This window comes from Lepidochelys kempii, chromosome 2 (assembly GCF_965140285.1).
Source record: "Lepidochelys kempii isolate rLepKem1 chromosome 2, rLepKem1.hap1, whole genome shotgun sequence".
Lineage (NCBI taxonomy): Eukaryota > Metazoa > Chordata > Testudines > Cheloniidae > Lepidochelys > Lepidochelys kempii.
Genome location: NC_136381.1, coordinates 60994379 through 61014924, shown reverse-complemented (window position 1 = coordinate 61014924; position 20546 = coordinate 60994379). Strand labels below are relative to the sequence as shown.

Here is a 20546-nt window from a genome sequence, read left to right as displayed (position 1 = left end):
AAAGTCCCATGTAAACATCTGTTCTCACTGGTGACATTGTAAATAAGAAGTGGGCAGCATTATCTCCCGTAAATGTAAACAAACTTGTTTGTCTTAGTGGTTGGCTGGATGAGAAGTAGGACTGAGAAGACCTGTAAGCTCTAAAGTTTTGCATTGTTTTGTTTTTGAGTGCAGTTATGTAACAAAAAAAAAATCGACATTTGTAGGTTGCACTTTACCATATTTGTATGAGGCGAATTGAAAAATACTGTTTATCATTTTTACAATGCAAATATTTGTAATCAAAAATAATAATATCAAGTGAGAAGTGTACACTTTGTATTTTGTGTTGTAATTGAAATCAATATATTTGAAAATGTAGAAAAACATCCAAAATATTTAATAGATTTCAATTGGTATTCTATTGTTTAACAGTGCAATTAAAAATGCGATTAATCGCAGTTAAGTTTTTAATCACGATTAATTTTTTTGAGTTAATAGTGTGAGTTAACTGCAAATAATCGACAGTGCTAAATAGAGTTAGCACAGATGGGGATACATGTAGCATTAGTCTGGATCTCAGGACATACTGGGATAACAGGGAATGAAATGGTGGACAAGGCAGCTAAAAGTGCTATAAGAAATGGAAGGACTGACACAGAAATACCCTCGAGTAAACAGCAATTCAAAAGCCTAGTGAAGAAAAATTTAAAAGAGGAATGGCCAAAAATTTGGATCAGTGAAAAAAGAGGAAGAGGAATTTCTGAATTGTGTTCTAGAGTTGAGAATAAGGACATACTTCAGGGCCCTGATTGGACAAATGAAGTGATTTTGTTCAGAGTACTGACTGGCCATTATAGCTTAAACAAATAAACGACCACAAAGCTGGAGTATGTGCGTGCTGTAACTGATCACTTTTTATGGGTTCGTAAGCGCTTTGATAAAGGAAGGGAAAAGTTACATTATGTTACTTAGTAAAAATATGGGGGAAATGCGATTGTATTAGAAAGGTGTTGTTACGTTATCTGAAAGACACAGGGCAGAACGAGAAAATATGAACTGCTAGCTATTTAGGGGAGTATAGCTGCTGTTGGCTATTGAGTATCCAGTCAACTCTGCTTTCACACGGGGGTGTGGGGGGTAGGGGAGAAAGGCAAGGGCCAGCTGCGGAGGAGAGTAGTCAAGCTGGGTTGTGGCTGGAGAGCAGAGTAGGCTCATTAAATAAGGAGCCAGGCTCCAGGGTGGCAGTCATGGGGCTGCTATTCCAGAAGAGAAACAGGGAGCAGGAGAGGCTGTCAGGGGAGGCAATGGGAAAAAAGGCCTCCAGGGAGAAAGCCCTGGGAAGTAGGGCTCAGTCAAAAGAACAAGGAAGAATCCTGCAGGAGGCCCTGAAGCAGGAGAGGATGAAAGAGACAAATAGGAAAAATCTCCTGGGAGCTACAGCCCACGACGTGCTGAGGAACTGTTTTGTAGGTTTTGCTTATGTCTGGAAAAGCAAAGTGCCTGTAAAAAGATTTTGTGTCTGACAGTGGGTCCTTTGTGGGCTGGGGACAAGTCAGCATTTTACAGGTTTTTTTCCCTTGTAAATAAAAGTAATACTGTGACTATAAAAGAGAAATAATGCAATGACTTAAAAATGATCTCACATCTTCCTCTGTGCCTTAGGCAACATCCAATTTCAAACAGTTGATAGACTTCTCTGTTTTGTTTTGATGCTTGCTATCTTGTGAAATGACACTGTGAAAGGTTTTGGAAATCAATATGGTCCCAAAGCTGTACTTTTAAAAATATCAAGTTGAGTCTTAGAATTGACTTGAATGATTCATGTGTTTCTCTTTAAAATGTTTCTTTTAAAACATTTTAAAGATTTATTTTAAAACTTTGTAACTATCATCTGATTTAAAACATAATGGACCCAGGTAAAGCTTTCTGACTGGTGTAAATCAAAAGTAACTCCTATGAAATAAATAGTTACCCCTGTGTAGAACTGCTGTAAGTGACATCAAAATAATTTCTTTATCTTAAAAAATATTTCTCTCATATACTATTTTTCTTTTTACAAACTTATGCTTTATATTTGTAACAAGACAAGACAGGTTGTGTATTACCGTCAAATGTTATGTCTTGATGGCATCCACGAGGCCTTTGCCATTTTGTCAAACAATCACTAAGGTGTATCATAAGAACAGCCATACTGGGTCAGACCAAAGGTCCATCTAGCTCAATATCCTGTCTTCCGACAGTGGCCAATGCCAGGTGCCCCAGCAGGAACGAACAGAGCAGGTAATCATCAAGTGATCCATCCCCTGTCACCCATTCCCAGCTTCTGGCAAGCAGAGGTTAGGAACACCATCCCTGTTACTATTATACTACGCTATATTACTATACTATAAAAAAGGGATAGAGAATAAGACGGAGAATATTTTATTGCCCTTATATAAATCCATGGTATGCCCACATCTTGAATACTGCGTACAGATATGGTCCCCTCAACTCAAAAAAGATATACTGGCATTAGAAAAGGTTCAGAAAAGGGAAACTAAAATGATTAGGGGTTTGGAATAGGTCCCATATGAGGAGAGATTAAAGAGGCTAGGACTTTTCAGCTTGGAAAAGAGGAGACTAAGGGGGGATATGATAGAGGTATATAAAATCATGAGTGGTGTGGAGAAAGTAAATAAGGAAAAGTTATTTACTTGTTCCCATAATGTAAGAACTAGGGGCCACCAAATGAAATTAATGGGCAGCAGGTTTAAAACAAATAAAAGGAAGTTCTTTTTCACACAGTGCACAGTCAACCTGTGGAACTCCTTGCCTGAGGAGGTTGTGAAGGCTAGGACTATAACAGGGTTTAAAAGAGAACTGGATAAATTCATGGAGGTTAAGTCCATTAATGGCTATTAGCCAGGATGGGTAAGGAATGGTGTCCCTAGCCTCTGTTTGTCAGAGGGTGGAGATGGATGGCAGGAGAGAGATCACTAGATCATACCTGTTAGGTTCACACCCTCCAGGGCACCTGGCATTGGCCACTGTCAGTAGACAGGATACTGGGCTGGATGGACCTTTGGTCTGACCCAGTATGGCCATTCTTATGTTCTGTTCTCATATTCTATCAGTATCATACTCTGCAACCTGCCTTTTGTAATGTGTATCTAATCCTCAAAATAATGATTAAAGTGAAAAAATACTAAGTGTTAAAACATATATTCTCATCACCATGACAAATACAACTTGTATGTCAACCACTAGTCATTTTTCTCCATTACAGTTTGTACAAAGCGTTCAGAATATAAAATAATTATATTTTACATGGCTTAATCCTGCATTCCCGAAGGAAATCAATGGAAGTTTTGCCACTGAATTCATGGAGAACGAGACTGGACCAATACTTTTTTATTAAAAGTCTTCTTGTAAAACACTGAATGCTTTTTCATTGTTCTCAGATCCAAGGGTTTGGGTCTGTGGTCACCTATGCAAATTGGTGAGGCTTTTTACCAAACCTTGTCCAGGAAGTGGGGTGCAAGGTTTTGGGAAGTATTTCTGGGGGAAGGACGCGTCCAAACAGCTCTTCCCCAGTAACCAGTATTAGTTTGGTGGTGGTAGCGGCCAGTCCAAGGATAACGGGCGTAATATTTTGTACCTTGGGGAAGTTTTGACCTAAGCTGGTAAAGATAAGCTTAAGAGGTTTTTCATGCAGGTCCCCACATCTGTACCCTAGAGTTCAGAGTGGGGGAGGAACCTTGACATGGTGGCATAGTGGTGGGATTAACCTGAAATCATTTTGAGATCCAGTTGAGATTTTTTGAACTAGAAATACAGATTTTAAAAAGGAATCTTTAGGAAGTCCAGAAAGCAGCTTTGAAACTGAAAGCAGCTTGGTTTCTCTCTGCTTTGTGGCCAAGCAGAGACAAAAGGGGATTATCTTGTGAATTGCAGGTTTTCTTTGCCTGGAGGCAGGGTACTTAACTCCTGCAGGGAAATTCACAGTCTTCCAACCCAGAGGTTTTTTTTTCTTTTCTTCCTAAAAGTAAATAGGGGGTGTGTGTTCTACCCATTTGCTTTTTCTTTGGGCTGGTTAAGCAGGTTTCCAAGTAGTTGGAGGTTTTTTGCTTTAATTTGGGCCCAGAGCAGAGACAAGGGAATTGTCTTTTTCTGTAGGCTGACAATCACTATCAGAGAATAGGTATTCTATTCCAGCACAGCAAAATTTTACAGCCAAGTTTTGTTTGTTTATTTCTAAACCTCGGGTGTAAAGTTAGTAAAAACAGAGAGGTTAGAATGGCAAAATCCGCGGTTCGACTACAGCTCGAATTAGCCAAATTTCAGGCTGAGGAAAGACAAAGGGAACATGAAAGACAGATAGAACTCATGCAGCTGAAGAAGGAACAAGAAAGGGAGGCAGAACAACACCAAGCGGCTGCTCACAGGAGAGCTATGGAAGCGAGGGACAAAGAACTGGAGGAGAAGGAAAAAGAGAGGAAGCATGTGGAGGAGATGGAGAGGATAAAGGCCCAGCAGAATATACCAACAAACCCTAGCAATCCTTCTCCAGGTACCACTTCCCATCCCAGAAAGTTCCCCACCTACAAGGCAGGCGATGATACTGAGGCCTTCTTAGAAAACTTCGAAAGGGCCTGCCTTGGGTACAACATCTCTACTGACCAATACATGGTAGAGCTGAGGCCGCAGCTCAGTGGACCCTTAGCTGAGGTGGCAGCTGAAATGCCTAAAGAACACATGAACAAGTATGAACTGTTTAAATCCAAGGCGAGAGTCAGAATGGGGATAACACCCGAGCAGTCTCGTCGGAGGTTCAGAGCCCTAAGGTGGAAACCAGACATGTCATTTACCCGACATGCCTACCACATTGTAAAACATTGGGATGCCTGGATATCAGGAGCAAGTGTTGAATCTCCAGTAAATTTGCCCTTCCTAATGCAAATGGAACAATTCTTAGAGGGTGTTCCTGAGGAAATAGAAAGATACATCCTAGATGGGAAACCCAAAACTGTAATTGAGGCAGGAGAGATTGGAGCCAGATGGGTGGAGGTGGCAGAGAAGAAGAAAACTGGTCGCAGTTGGAGTGGAGACCAGAAGGGACCACCCCAGACCACACCCTATTACCGGGGGCCACCCAAAGCCCCACCTACCTCCAAAAGAACCCTCCAGACCCCTTATCGTCCCACCACCCCGTTCTCCAGCAACCCTCCTCGCCCCAGTGACCCGTCAGCTGGACGATGTTTTAAGTGTAACGAGCTGGGGCATGTAAAGGCCAACTGCCCCAAGAACCCCAACAGATTACAGTTCATTGCACCGGAATCACACCAGAGGTCCACAGGCCCAGATACCTCCCAGATACCCTTGGAGCGGAGGGAAACTGTGAGTGTGGGCGGGAAGAAGGTCACCGCGTGGAGGGACACCGGAGCACAAGTGTCAGCTATCCATGCTTCCTTAGTGGACCCCAATTTAATCAACCCAGAGATCCAAGTGACGATTCAACCCTTCAAGTCCAACTCTTTCAATTTACCTACAGCCAAGTTGCCTGTCCAGTACAAGGGCTGGTCAGGAATGTGGACTTTTGCAGTCTATGATGATTATCCCATCCCCATGCTGTTGGGGGAAGACTTGGCCAATCATGTGAAGCAGGCCAAGAGGGTGGGAATGGTCACCCGCAGCCAGGCTAAACAAGCCGTGAGGCCTAGCTCTGTTCCGAAAACTTCTATCAGGACCCAGTCAGAGGTGATGGACCTGGACCCCAGGCCAATGTCTGCAACAGCAGTAGTGGATCCAGTCCCAGAGACCCAGACGGAACCAGTCCCAGAACCGGAACCAGCCGAACAACCAACACCAGACCCCGTGTCAGCACTGAATCCAGTACTTGCAACCTCAACACCAGAGGGCCCCACCGAACCTGAACTGGCAGCAGCCGATAACCCTACACAAGAGGCTCAGCCGGAGCCTGAATCCCAACATAGTGCACCAGCGGAGAGCGGTTCACAGTCAACAGAAACAGCTCCATCCCCTATATCGCTTCCAGAGGGACCAAGCCTAGGTCCACAATCCCATGAGGAACTGATGTCTCCAGCATCAAGGGAACAGTTCCAGACCGAACAGGAAGCAGATGAAAGCCTCCAGAGAGCTTGGACGGCGGCACGGAGCAACCCACCGCCTCTCAGCTCTTCTAATCGATCCAGGTTTGTTGTAGAAAGAGGACTTTTATACAAGGAAACTCTTTCTGGGGGACACCAGGAAGACTGGCATCCTCAGAGACAGTTGGTAGTTCCAACTAAATACCGGGCCAAGCTCTTGAGCTTAGCCCATGATCACCCTAGTGGCCATGCTGGGGTGAACAGGACCAAAGACCATTTGGGGGGATCATTCCACTGGGAGGGAATGGGCAAGGATGTTTCTACCTATGTCCAGTCTTGTGAGGTGTGCCAAAGAGTGGGAAAACCCCAAGACCAGGTCAAAGCCCCTCTCCAGCCACTCCCCATCATTGAAGTTCCATTTCAGCGAGTAGCTGTGGATATTCTGGGTCCTTTTCCGAAAAAGACAGCCAGAGGAAAGCAGTACATACTGACTTTCATGGATTTTGCCACCCGATGGCCGGAAGCAGTAGCTCTAAGCAACACCAGGGCTAAAAGTGTGTGTCAGGCACTAGCAGACATTTTTGCCAGGGTAGGTTGGCCCTCCGACATCCTCACAGATGCAGGGACTAATTTCCTGGCAGGAACTATGAAAAACCTTTGGGAAGCTCATGGGGTAAATCACTTGGTTGCCACTCCTTACCATCATCAAACAAATGGCATGGTGGAGAAGTTTAATGGAACTTTGGGGGCCATGATACGTAAATTCGTAAATGAGCACTCCAATGATTGGGACCTAGTGTTGCAGCAGTTGCTCTTTGCCTACAGAGCTGTACCACATCCCAGTTTAGGGTTTTCCCCATTTGAACTTGTATATGGCCGTGAGGTTAAGGGGCCATTGCAGTTGGTGAAGCAGCAATGGGAGGGATTTACACCTTCTCCAGGAACTAACATTCTGGACTTTGTAACCAACCTACAAAACACCCTCCGAACCTCTTTAGCCCTTGCTAGAGAAAACTTACAGGATGCTCAAAAAGAGCAAAAAGCCTGGTATGATAAACATGCCAGAGAGCGTTCCTTCAAAGTAGGAGACCCGGTCATGGTCTTAAAGGCGCTCCAGGCCCATAAAATGGAAGCATCGTGGGAAGGGCCATTCACTGTCCAGGAGCGCCTGGGAGCTGTTAATTATCTCATAGCATTCCCCACCTCCAACCGAAAGCCTAAGGTGTACCATATTAATTCTCTAAAGCCCTTTTATTCCAGAGAATTAAAGGTTTGTCAGTTTACAGCCCAGGGAGGAGACGACGCTGAGTGGCCTGAAGGTGTTTACTACGAAGGGAAATGTGCTGGTGGTGTGGAAGAGGTGAACCTCTCCATGACCCTTGGGTGTATGCAGCGACAGCAGATCCAGGAGCTGTGCACTAGCTACGTGCCAACGTTCTCAGCCACCCCAGGACTGACTGAACGGGCATACCACTCCATTGACACAGGTAATGCTCACCCAATTAGGGTCCAACCTTACCGGGTGTCTCCTCAAGCTAAAACTGCTATAGAACGGGAGATCCAGGATATGTTACAGATGGGTGTAATCCGCCCCTCTGAAAGTGCATGGGCATCTCCAGTGGTTCTAGTTCCCAAACCAGATGGGGAAATACGTTTTTGCGTGGACTACCGTAAGCTAAATGCTGTAACTCGCCCAGACAACTATCCCATGCCAAGCACAGATGAACTATTAAAGAAACTGGGACGGGCCCAGTTCATCTCTACCTTGGACTTAACCAAGGGGTACTGGCAGGTACCGCTAGATGAATCTGCCAAGGAAAGGTCAGCCTTCATCACACATCTCAGGCTGTATGAATTTAATGTACTCCCTTTCGGGCTGCGAAATGCACCCGCCACTTTCCAAAGACTTGTAGATGGTCTCCTAGCGGGATTAGGAGAATATGCAGTCGCCTACCTTGACGATGTGGCCATATTTTCGGATTCCTGGGCAGACCACCTGGAACATCTACAAAAAGTCCTTGAGCGCATAAGGGAGGCAGGACTAACTGTTAAGGCTAAGAAGTGTCAAATAGGCCTAAACAGAGTGACTTACCTTGGACACCAGGTGGGTCAAGGAACTATCAGCCCCCTACAGGCCAAAGTGGATGCTATCCAAAAGTGGCCTGTCCCAAAGTCAAAGAAACAGGTTCAATCCTTCTTAGGCTTGGCCGGTTATTACAGACGATTTGTACTGCACTACAGCCAAATCGCTGCCCCACTGACAGACCTAACCAAAAAGAAACAGCCAAATGCTGTTCAGTGGACCGGAAAGTGTCAGAAGGCCTTTAACAAGCTTAAAGCGACACTCATGTCTGACCCTGTACTAAGGGCCCCAGACTTTGACAAACCGTTCCTAGTAACCACAGATGCATCCGAGCGTGGTGTGGGAGCAGTTTTAATGCAGAAAGGACCTGATCAAGAATTCCACCCTGTAGTGTTTCTCAGCAAAAAACTGTCTGAGAGGGAAAGCAACCGGTCAGTCACTGAAAAAGAATGTTATGCCATTGTCTACGCTCTGGAAAAGCTACGCCCATATGTTTGGGGACGGCGTTTCCACCTGCAAACCGACCATGCTGCACTAAAGTGGCTTCACACCGTCAAAGAAACTAACAAAAAACTTCTTCGGTGGAGTTTAGCTCTCCAAGATTTTGATTTCGACATCCAACACATCTCAGGAGCTTCTAACAAAGTGGCTGATGCACTCTCCCGTGAAAGTTTCCCAGAATCAACTGGTTAAAATCGTCCTTGAGATGTGGAAAATATTGTTAGTCTTTATGTACTTGGTAGTATATTTAGAGATGCATGTGTCTTATTAACTCTGTTTTCCTAGAGCTCCAGGAAGAAATCCCAGCCAGTGTAACCCTAGCTGAGATTTGGGGGGCGTGTCATAAATATAAAGGGAAGGGTAAACCCCTTTGAAATCCCTCCTGGCCAGGGGAAAGCTCCTCTCACCTGTAAAGGGTTAAGAAGCTAAAGGTAACCTCGCTGGCACCTGACCAAAATGACCAATGAGGAGACAAGATACTTTCAAAAGCTGGGAGGAGGGAGAGAAACAAAGGGTCTCTGTCTGTCTGTATGCTGGTTTCTGCCAGGGATAGACCAGGAATGGAGCCTTAGAACTTTTAGTAAGTAATCTAGCTAGGTATGTGTTAGATTATGATTTCTTTAAATGGCTGAGAAAAGAATTGTGCTGAATAGAATAACTATTTCTGTCTATGTATCTTTTTGTAACTTAAGGTTTTGCCTAGAGGGGTTCTCTATGTTTTTGAATCTAATTACCCTGTAAGATATCTACCATCCTGATTTTACAGGGGGGATTTCTTTATTTCTATTTACTTCTATTTTTTATTAAAAGTCTTCTTGTAAAACACTGAATGCTTTTTCACTGTTCTCAGATCCAAGGGTTTGGGTCTGTGGTCACCTATGCAAATTGGTGAGGCTTTTTACCAAACCTTGTCCAGGAAGTGGGGTGCAAGGTTTTGGGAAGTATTTCTGGGGGAAGGACGCGTCCAAACAGCTCTTCCCCAGTAACCAGTATTAGTTTGGTGGTGGTAGCGGCCAGTCCAAGGATAACGGGCGTAATATTTTGTACCTTGGGGAAGTTTTGACCTAAGCTGGTAAAGATAAGCTTAAGAGGTTTTTCATGCAGGTCCCCACATCTGTACCCTAGAGTTCAGAGTGGGGGAGGAACCTTGACACCAGCTTTGGAAAATTTGACACTTAAATCTTATTTTTTGGCTATGTTAACCCCAGGAAATGTTTGTCCAGGTGCTTTCAATCCAACAGTTTGAATACATAGTCTGTTCAAATTGCTGTTGAGACACAGTGACAGCTTCTAATAGTAAAGGGGATAAACAGTCACCTATAACTTATTTACTTTCCTCATTGTCTAAATTGTCCAACTTTTGACAGTTAATTCTTAAAGTCCTTTTCATGCTAAGTAGTACTCCCTCACATGAGCAGTCCCACTGAAGTCAATGGGTCTACTTGCAAAGTATTATTTTGTGTAATTCTGTGTAAGAGTTGCAGATACGAGCTCTCATTAGGGTGACCGTATTTCCCAAAGGGAAATGGGACATTGCTGTGAGGCTGGGGTTGCTTGTTGCTGGAACTCTGCTTCCCTCAACCCTGCAAGAGGCTGTCACTTATGCCTGGAACCGCGCCTGGCCCTCCTGAGCCCTGCCTCCCCTGTCTGCAAGGGGCTGGCATTGCTGCTGCCCCCCCCCCACATTCCTCTGTATCACACCCCACTTTTTTGACAAAATTGGGCATTTGTCCCATTTGCTCTTGCCAACTTCATCAGTTGGCAAGAGCAAATGGAACAAATTCCCTCTTTTGCCGAAAAAGTCGGGACAGGTCGGACAGGGCTTATAAAAGGGACTGTCCTGGCTGAAACAGGACATATGGTCACCCTAGCTCTCATGGAATATAGGACTGTATTCTTCCTCTGTGCAGATGACACTGCTGAGCAACGATGAGTGGTCTCCTATGTTTCTAAAGCTAATCGGTCTCTTTATTAAGAGAGGTATTTACAGAGGTTCTGTGTCTGCAGCTCGCATTCCAGCCATGTGCACACAGACTGGGTTCCTCGTCTCTCCTCTAAACTCTTTGATCCTGTAAGCTGTGGTCCTCCCTCCCTTCATGTAGGTCAATACATGCATTGAGGAGAAACACAGGGCTAGTCTACACTGGCAGCGCTTTAACATGGCTTGTGTGGTCGCGGCAGAGCGCTGAGAGAGCTCCCAGCCCTCTAAAGAGCCTACCTCCATGAGGGGCGTAGCTCCCAGCACTGGGACCACAGCTCCCAGCATGGGGGCACTGTCTACACTGGCACTTTACAGCGCTAAAACTTGCTGCGCTCGGGGGGGGGGTGTTTTTTCAGACCCCTGAGCGAGAAAGTTGCAGTGCTGTAAACTGCCAGTGCAGACAAGCCCATACTCACTAGTTTAAAAGCCCCTGTGTGTATTGGTGTTTGAGTGTCCGAGTGACTGATAGCAGAGACGTCTACAAATAGTGATTATCACTGGCAAACTCCTCCTATAGGCACAACACAGCTGCAGTGATACTTCTATTTCATCAAAATGCATTCATGTGGTAAAAAAAAAATGAATAGCTGCAATCTGAATGGAAGTAATTTTTACCTTCACAAGATTATTGTGGGTTGTCATGAAGATGCAGTTGACAAGTTTAAAGTGCACAACAAAAATAACATTTTCCTACACTAAGAAGCTGCAGATAATTTTCTCCTTTTTGTTGCAGAGCAAGGAAAAAAAATACTTTAAACGTTTTTCTTGTTGAACAAAACTGGACTCACTATGGACCAAAAGAGAAACACCATTAAAAGCATAGGAATGCTTTCCACAGCTATTTATAAAACAATGCCTCAGTCATCACATGCCTCATCGTGGTGACAGGAAGGTACTGCACTTAACCTCTTATCATTTGCTTAAGAGTTTATCCATTAAAATTACACTCATAATTAGCAAAAAGAAAAGGAGGACTTGTGGCACGTTAGAGACTAACCAATTTATTTGAGCATGAGCTTTTGTGAGCTACAGCTCACTTCACACACGGCTGTTACTCTGAAACCACTCATAATTAGGTCATGATCCTGCAAACCCATGCTACCCGCACAGAGATTAGCTCCATGGAAATCCACTTGCACTCAAGGCTAGTAGCAAGTATTTGCGGGATCAGGCCGGGATACACATCCAGGCGACTTCTGAGTATTAGATTTGGCTGAGGTTTTGTGATATAAGTATTTTCAAATAGAAAAAAATATTCAGAGTAAAGCCAGAAGAGAGATCATTTATGATTATCTACTCTGATCTGTATAACAAAGGCCAGAAACGTGTGTGCATGTGCGCACCCCCCCCCCATTTAGAACAGCCTTTCCCAATAAAAAAAAAAAGAACAGTATTTATTTCAAAAAGGTAGGCGTGGGCCTGCACCAAATTTTTAGAGGAAAACATCCCAAGCTGTGTAGCGTGGGACCATCTTTACACAAAGGAGACCGACTCAGGCAAGGAGAGGCATTCTCTGATCAGCAGCAATCTGCAGCTGCCTGTGGTCTCTAGTGCATATTAATATAAATAAATATCTGAATATTTAGCATCTTAAATACATAGAACAGTGTTGCTTATTCTCTAGTATTGTTAAGGACTAGATTGTGTCTGGCTGCCTAGTATAAGCAGGGCAGGCAGGAAGGGTGCGAAAATCCACCATCTTATGCAGCCAGGTTCAACTGCAACCCACCTGCGGTCTGTGTGCTCCATAGGGCACAAGACGCCCCAAAGGGAGAGATTTGGAGAGGAGGCAGGGCCATGACTAGGTGGGCAGAGTGGAATATGCTGCAACCTCTGCAGAGGTGTAGCAGCAGTCATGCTTTCCCAGTCTACTATAGAGCTCCAGGAGAAATTATACCTCCTTTAGGCAGAATTCCTCCAACATCTGCCCAATGCAGATATGTGCCTAATTGGCACAGGGCTGAGCCCTAACGTGCATTGACTGTGACAGCCACTTTACTGAGAATTTAAGGGTACACACAGAAACATACTGAAAGGGTACCTCACAATAATGTTTTATGACAACACTTTAATACTAAAATAAATTATAATAAATGAATACTTCATCTTTCATGAACACAAGTTTAATTTTTGTTTCCTTTCCAGATAAAATGCAAGCGGGAGGGGAAGGCAAAAAATGGCAGATGACAACAATCTGTCTTTTTGCTATCTACAGAACAGCAAGCAGCTTGATAATACCAAGAATTACACCACTCTAGCAGAACATATCACCTCTCCCCCTTTTCCTCACACTCAGAGGAGTCGTCATTTTTTCTGCTTTAGAAAAGGGAGCATAAATTATGACTCTGGTATATCTACTCTGATTAGACTTTTTATTCATGACTTTCACCTTTTTTTTTTATCTTCAATAAGGGCTTGTGTTCACTAGAAATTTAGAGAGCTAGAACATGACCTTAAACTAACACAACATTGACTAAAAGAAAAGGAGTACTTGTGGCACCTTAGAGACTAACAAATTTATTTGAGCATAAGCTTTCGTGAGCTACAGCTCACTTCATCCGATGCTCAGATAAATTTGTTAGTCTCTAAGGTGCCACAAGTACTCCTTTTCTTTTTGCGAATAAAGGTTAACACGGCTGCTACTCTGAAACAACTACAACTTTGCTGTCACACTAGACAGCCACAAGCTGTATTTAGTATTATATTAATGGGTCAAGGGTAAATCTTGGTCCCAGTGGGGTTTACTCACAACCAGCTGCATGATGTTAAACACAACTTGTCCCTGTGTGCCATGACAGCAAAGTTGTAGTCAGCATCACATTACTTAACAGGTTTCAGAGTAGCAGCCGTGTTAGTCTGTATCCGCAAAAGGAAAAGGAGTACTTGTGGCACCTTAGAGACTAACCAATTTATTTGAGCATAAGTTTTTGTGAGCGACAGCTCACTTCATCGGATGCATCAAATAAATTTGTTAGTCTCTAAGGTGCCCCAAGTACTCCTTTTCTTATTACTTAACAGGACTCCTCAAGGTTGTGTTCTAGCTCAATGTCATTTTCTAGTAAAGATAAGTCCTTAACTGGTCCTCAGTAGAGACCCTCCATTCCACAAGTTGACTTTTCATAGCTGAGAAAGCCTGAATGAGATGCCTTTGGTACCAATCAATGTGTTTCTGTTTGGTCACATGGGTTGCTATGGCGCCCTCCCCTAGCTATGGCCTGAACTTGCTGCCTCCCGTGTTCTCAGCTCTTGCAAGAACGGAGAGTAACGTCTCAGTTTTCTGAAAAGCAAATTATTACAGGGTGACTGGCCCTTTAAGGGGAGATGGGCATAGACCCACTATCCCTGCATTAGTTGGAGGAGCTCTCCTGGCCCTTCCTGCCTGGAGTCAGTAGTGAGACAGAGTTTATGGATGTCCAGAAAACTTGCCTCCTAATGGACTGTGTTTTCCGAAACTCAGATTGAACTTCGGAAGGGATGGACTGCCTGCTGCTGGGCTGCATACACACAGAGAATTGCCAAGAGTTGAGAGCATATTGAAACTTGGAGTGCTTCTGGAGCTCTCATTAAAATGGCTAATCATTTATTGGGAAAATGACATCCCAATCCAAATATCTCAAGTTCATATTTTTTTTGTTTTCATTTACTCCGGCCAGAAACTATGACTATAATGGATTCCTTTCCTGTTGTGCTTTTCTAAAAATTGGGATTACACATTGCACTGAAGAAGGGGGATGGAGGAAATGCAGCATGTGAACAAATACGATGCATGAGAAAGAGTGACAGACACATTCATTTACTCTAAGTAAATTCTGAGCTGTACACATTTTAATTAAACACAGAAAGCATATGTTAAATATTTAGTGAAACGATGCTAGCAGTCTAGTCTTCAAGGGTCTCAAATAACAGGCAGAAAATTCATATGTATCTTTACTTCCTGCTGTGGACTTTAAAAGAAACCTTATCCTAGTTTCCTAACTGCAAAATGAATTTAAAGCACTAAATTAAAAAGACAGGCACTGGAGTGGGTGCCTTACACTGCTTATTTGCTACACCCTCTTCTCCCTCATTTCAAGGCTGGGACTTGGATCCCAATCCTGCAGGCTGCTCTGTACTTGCAAACTATTATACTAGCATAGAGTCCTGTTAAAGTATGTCTTCCCTGCAGAGTAAACTCAGGTGACTGGCGCCTGCGTATGAGTAGCGACACTGCAAAGCCATACCTGTGTTACCATGTCCTCACTGGTGCTGTGCTCCCTCACGTATATCACTAGGACTTTTTGAGCCATAGCACATGGCTGCAGTAAGCTGAGCTTTTCTATAATTCTTTCCCAGTGAATTGTGGGAGAACTTGTCTGTCCTTCTGGGTATGTGGGGGAATTATGGGAAGGCACTGGAGGATTAGCATCACTTGGGTGGTTTAACATCCTTTCTCACTGCAAAGTGGGCAGGTGACCAACCTGACTGAAAGCCTCTCTCGGGCTCCAGCCTACAGCCCCACTGAGCTACCTGGTGTAGGTTGGAAGTATCATTAAACTTGGGTTTAGCGTATATTGTGTGTGGATGGGAGGTGGGTAGAGGCAAGACCTGAAAGAGCCCAACTGTAGTACTGCAGTGAATACACCCTTAAAGTGTACAGGGCTATGTATGGGTGCGGGGGTCTGACTTTGTGTAGTGTCTTGCAGGATCAGGAGTTACCACAAGGTCGGAAAACCAGAGGCAGGTTTCCTGAGAAGACAGTGTTGCTACAATGTGGGCTTAGAGGAGAACCAAGGAAGGAGGAAAATGTGTGCTATAGGAAGACACTTGCATTCAAAGTTACAGCAGTAGTTTAGGATAGTTTGTTTATGAAGGATTTTTGAGCATTGTTTGATTCCGTAATTCTTGCTGATCCAAAGTGACTAGCGTTTGGCAGGTAAAACCCTGGGCCTTAAATAAAAATCGTGCAAAATTGTCGTATGTCTGAACTGAGCCCAGAGTGAAAATGAGAGTAAGTGGTGACATGAAAAAGAATACTGATGTACTGGAGCAGGCAAGTGAAATGCTGAATTTTAATTGGTTTAATTTCCCTGCCCCGTTGTTTGAAGAATGATAAAGGGAACTGGAGTTTATTTGTGAGTATGTATGTGATGTTTAGACTCCAGATAAATCAAGGGTTAAGGGAACAAAACAGAGTGGGGTGGGACCAAAGGGAAATTAATGAGACAGTGAGTGTTCGGACAATCCAGAATTCATCATTTTGGATCAAATTCATCCCTGGTGTTACTCCACTCTCTCCAATTGAATTACACAGGGGATGAATTTCTCTTTTACAAGGTTTCTAAGTTTCAAGGGCAAGGGTATTGCCAGATTGCTCTACAAAAGTTAGTGCTGGGCTTGGCATTGACTTATCTGGACCATTGCCAACGTATCAGTCTCCATAGTGTGGGCGTTCTGAATAGACTCCTATTCCAAATCTCTGCCAATACACGTAGGGCATGTTTTTGTGATGTGTGCCTAGCTTTGTCTAGGGTTGCATAAAGGGGTGACAGCCCCACTCAGGTTTGGCTTGGCTGCCCCTCCATTATGACAGAATGGTGGCCAGACTAAATCTGAGTGGTGCTGCAAACCCACGTGCCAGGTCGCAACACCCAGAGCGGGGAACTGCACCCAGCTTTGTGTTGTGGGCTGAGTGCAAGGTGAGCAACCTCTCCAATACTCCTCCTGCACCAGGGTCTCCCCTGCGCACTGAGCCCACGACCCATCTACAATCTTCCTGCAATGCACTTGTGGGTCATGACCCACTGTTTGGGAAACACTGCTCTAAAGCAAAAATAGTGTAAGGCAGAGCACACTTACTTCTTTTACAAACCATTGGCAGAAGGCAGGACCAATCCATTCTCTCGCATGAATGCCACAGTCTATCCAGACAGCTCTCTTATAAGGCCGTGTTCTTTTACCTAACTAAAAAAGTAAATATTCATTGTTACCACAACAGGTCTTAGTGCTTATTGACATTTAGTGAGCAGCAATAGCAGAAGTGGACACAGTTAATTAGCTACAATAGACACTTTGAACTTCTCTTGTAAACAGTTACAAAAGAGATACAGATCTGATACTTTGGAATGGGAATTCTAGGTATCATCCATGCAGATCATTTCAAGGTTACAAACTGGAGAACTGAAAAAGTCACAGGAAAAGTCAGAGCTATCAACTCCTCTTATATTGAAGAAATAAGCCCTTACATGCCACTTGGAGCAGGGCTGGGAAAATGTATGTTTGAGGAATAATTTTGAGATTTTCCTGAAATCAGCATGTGATGTGAAACCAAATTTTAAGAAATTAGTGGGAAAGGATGCAAGGAAAACATATAGAAGTACTAATTTTTCCTTTGTAGGCCTGGGCTAATTTTGAGCATTGAATACCATCATTTCATCATCAACGGATCAACAAGAATTATGTGGGGCACAATGTTCAGAAGAGCTCCAGGGTTTCTTGTGGTCCATCTATCCTTGAGGGTACTCATTCTAGAAGTCAGTTATAAACTCAGATCTTTCCAACTCCCTTAAAGCCAAATCCTACTTGCCTTACTCACACAAATAATCCAGTAGATTGAAAAGAGAATATATGCAGAGGTAAAGCCAGCAGATTTGGCTCTTAACTTTCTAATGTGTGAACTATTTTCTGCCAGGTTATTACATTGTTTATTAAAGGTCTGATCCAGAGAGGTGTTGAATCCCCACAAATCCTCTGACTTCATTAGGGGATGTAGGTGCTCAGAACCTCTCATATAAATATGCTGTGTGAAATAGATATAACTGCTTTAACTATTTAATTTTTACCTTTAGTACAAACAGAGGTCTCCCTTCATATGATTTTCCAACAGAGAACATATGAACGAGATCTGAATGTGTTTTGTTCAGATGATACATCCAACTTTGAATCTGAAAATACAGAGATAAAATTGCTGCCTCAGTCATTAACATTTTTGTGAAAGAGATATTAAAGTGAAGGGGAGAAAAAAATGGCTAGTGAGACCTGTCAAGAATATGTTTTGTTTTACAGTTGTGTCCTGTCTGTCACTTAGATTGTGAGCAATGTGGGGAAGGGAGTGGAACAGTCGTCTTTGTTCCATGTCTGCACAGTGCCTAGCACCCTGGGGCTGAGCTTTTAATAGGGTTCATTGGTGCTATTTTATTACTACTTTTACTACTATGACTAAGCCCTTAGTGTGGTTTTTGATTTGGTCTTTCATTTGTACTATCTCTGTGCTCTAATAAATGCTCTAGACCTTTTTGTCCCACCTTGCTTCTTCAGTAACTTCAAGTGTAGTCTTCCCTAATTCCTCTAATTTGTCCTGGATGGCGCCTCACTACAACAAAGTGACCACTAACCTCCCCCTTGGAAAACCTTGAAGACCCTCCCACCAAGAAGTGGTATGGAGGAAGCAATCCAGCTAACTTCCCCCATGTGAGGCCAACTGGACATTCTCTAAAGACATTAGGTGCTGAATGGAGAAAGAAGTCTCCCCTCTGGAAGATGGCATCAGGCAAAGATGGAAAATAGGCTTGTTGGGAGAAGGGAGAGGAGTGGTAGAAGATACTAGTATCAACAGTTTCATTTTTTGCTGTGAGTGGATAGGATACTTCAACTAAACCTCAGGAGCTACAGATCCCCACAAACTGAATTCAGTGGTTTTGTTTCTAGTGCAAACTGAAATAGGTAGATTTTGCAGAGCTCTATCTAACACCCTCTGTGCTGACAGCAGTAGGTTCTGTACTTGCATGCACACTGTCAAATGGGAGGATTGATTTTTCCTTCTTCCTCTCCCTACTCAATGTCTCAGGGCTCGATTTTGAAGAGGCTCTGCACGTATAGCTTCAGAGGAGGAGAAGCAACAGCAACAGGCCATCTCATAGTTAAAAAAAAAACAATTTTCACACGAAAATAAGCAGAAATTTTAAAACCTTGGAGCTTATACATAAGTTATTACTCAGAGAGCATTCCCTTTGACTTCAGTGAGAGATTCATAGACTCACAGAATCACAGAAATGTAGCGCTAGAGGGGATCTAGAGAGGTCATCTAGGCCAGCCGCCTGCACTGAGGCAGGACCAAGTAAACCTAGACCATTCCTGACAGGTATTTGTCCAGCCTGTTCTTAAAAACCTCCACAGCCTCTCTTGGACAATGATTCCAGACCTGAACTACCCTTTATAATTAAAAAAGAAAAGGCATACTTGTGGCACCTTAGCGACTAACAAATTTATTTGAGCATAAGCTTTCGTGAGCTACAGCTCATCTGATGAAGTGAGCTGTAGCTCACGAAAGCTTATGCTCAGATAAATTTGTTAGTCTCTAAGGTGCCACAAGTCCTCCTTTTCTTTTTGCGGATACAGACTAACACGGCTGCTACTCTGAAACCTTTATAATTAGAAAGTTTTTCCTAATATCTAACCTAAATCTCCCTTGCTGCAGATTAAGCCCATTACTTCTTGTCCTACCTTCAGTGGACGTACAGAAAAATTGATCACTGTCCTCTTATATTTGAAGACTGTTATCAGCTCCCCACACAGTCTTCTTTTCTCCTGACTAAACATGCCCAGTTTTTCCCTCATAGATCAGGTTTTCTAAATTTGTTATAATTTTTGTTGTTGTCTAGATTCTTTCCAATTTGTCCACATATTTTCTAAAATGTGGCACCCAGGAGTGGACACATATTCCAGCAGAGGCCTCACCAGTGCCAAATAGTGTGGGACTATTATGTCCTGTGTCTTACATATGACACTCCTGTTAATACATTCCAAAATAATATTAGATTTTTTTGCAACTGTGTCACATTGTGACTCACTCATTCAATTTGTGATCCACTATAACCCGGAGATGCCATTCAACAGTACTGCTGCCTAGTCAGTTATTACCCATTTTGCAGTTGTGCGTTTAATTTTTCCTTCCTAAGTGAAGTATTTTGCACTTGTCTTTACTGAATTTTATCTTGTTGATTTCAGACCAATTCTCTAATTTGTCAAGGTCATTTGAATTCTAATCATGTCTTCCAAAGTGCTTGCAACCCCTCCAAGATCTTGGTGTCATCCACACATTTTATAAGCATACTCTCCACTCCATTATCGAAGTCATTAGTGAAAATATTAACTAGTACTGGACACAGTACTCCTGCAGGACCCATTAAATATGCCCTCCCAGTTTGACAGCAAACCACTGATAACTACTTTTGAGTACAGTCTTTCAACCAGTTGTATATCCACCTTATAGTAATTTTATCTAGACCACATTTCTCTAGTTTGCTTATGAGAATGTCATGTGGGACTGTGTCACAAACCTTACTGATATCAAGATATAATTCATCTGAATGAGAGTGAATTTGGCTCCTAATAATAATTTAATTAATACAACCAGTGCCTATTTTTATTTCTCTATTGGTCCACTGAAATCCGTGGCAGTTCTTCACATGGTGTCATAAATATAAAGGGACGGGTAAACCTCTTTAAAATCCCTCCTGGCCAGAGGAAAAATCCTCTCACCCGTAAAGCATTAAGAAGCTAGGATAACCTTGCTGGCACCTGACCAAAATGACCAATGAGGAGACAAGATACTTTCAAAAGCTGGGGGGGGAGGGAAAAACAAAGAGTCTGTCTGTGTGATGCTTTTGTCAGGGACAGAACAGGAATGGAGTCTTAGAATTTAGTAAGTAATCTAGCTAGATATGCGTTAGATTATGATTTCTTTAAATGACTGAGAAGTTAAGCTGTGCTGAATAGAATGGATATTCCTGTCTGTGTGTCTTTTGGTAACTGAAGGTTTTGCCTAGAGGGATTCTCTATGTTTTGAATCTAATTACCCTGTAAGGTATTTACCATCCTGATTTTACAGAGGTGATTCTTTTTATTGTTACTTCTCTTTTACTGTTTTATCTATTAA

The 20546-nt window shown here is 43.2% G+C and overlaps 1 protein-coding gene across 1 annotated transcript in view; it reads right to left on the bottom strand.

The window, feature by feature from the left end:
- CPA6 (carboxypeptidase A6) overlaps window positions 1-20546 on the bottom strand; it is a 116059-nt gene that overhangs the window by 18825 nt on the left and 76688 nt on the right. Inside the window, exons 5-6 of the mRNA XM_073329611.2 lie at window positions 17452-17553; window positions 16469-16573 (exon numbers count right to left, since the gene is read on the bottom strand). Coding sequence (XP_073185712.1) covers window positions 16469-16573; window positions 17452-17553 — 207 coding nt within the window. The remainder of the gene's footprint in view (window positions 1-16468; window positions 16574-17451; window positions 17554-20546) is intronic.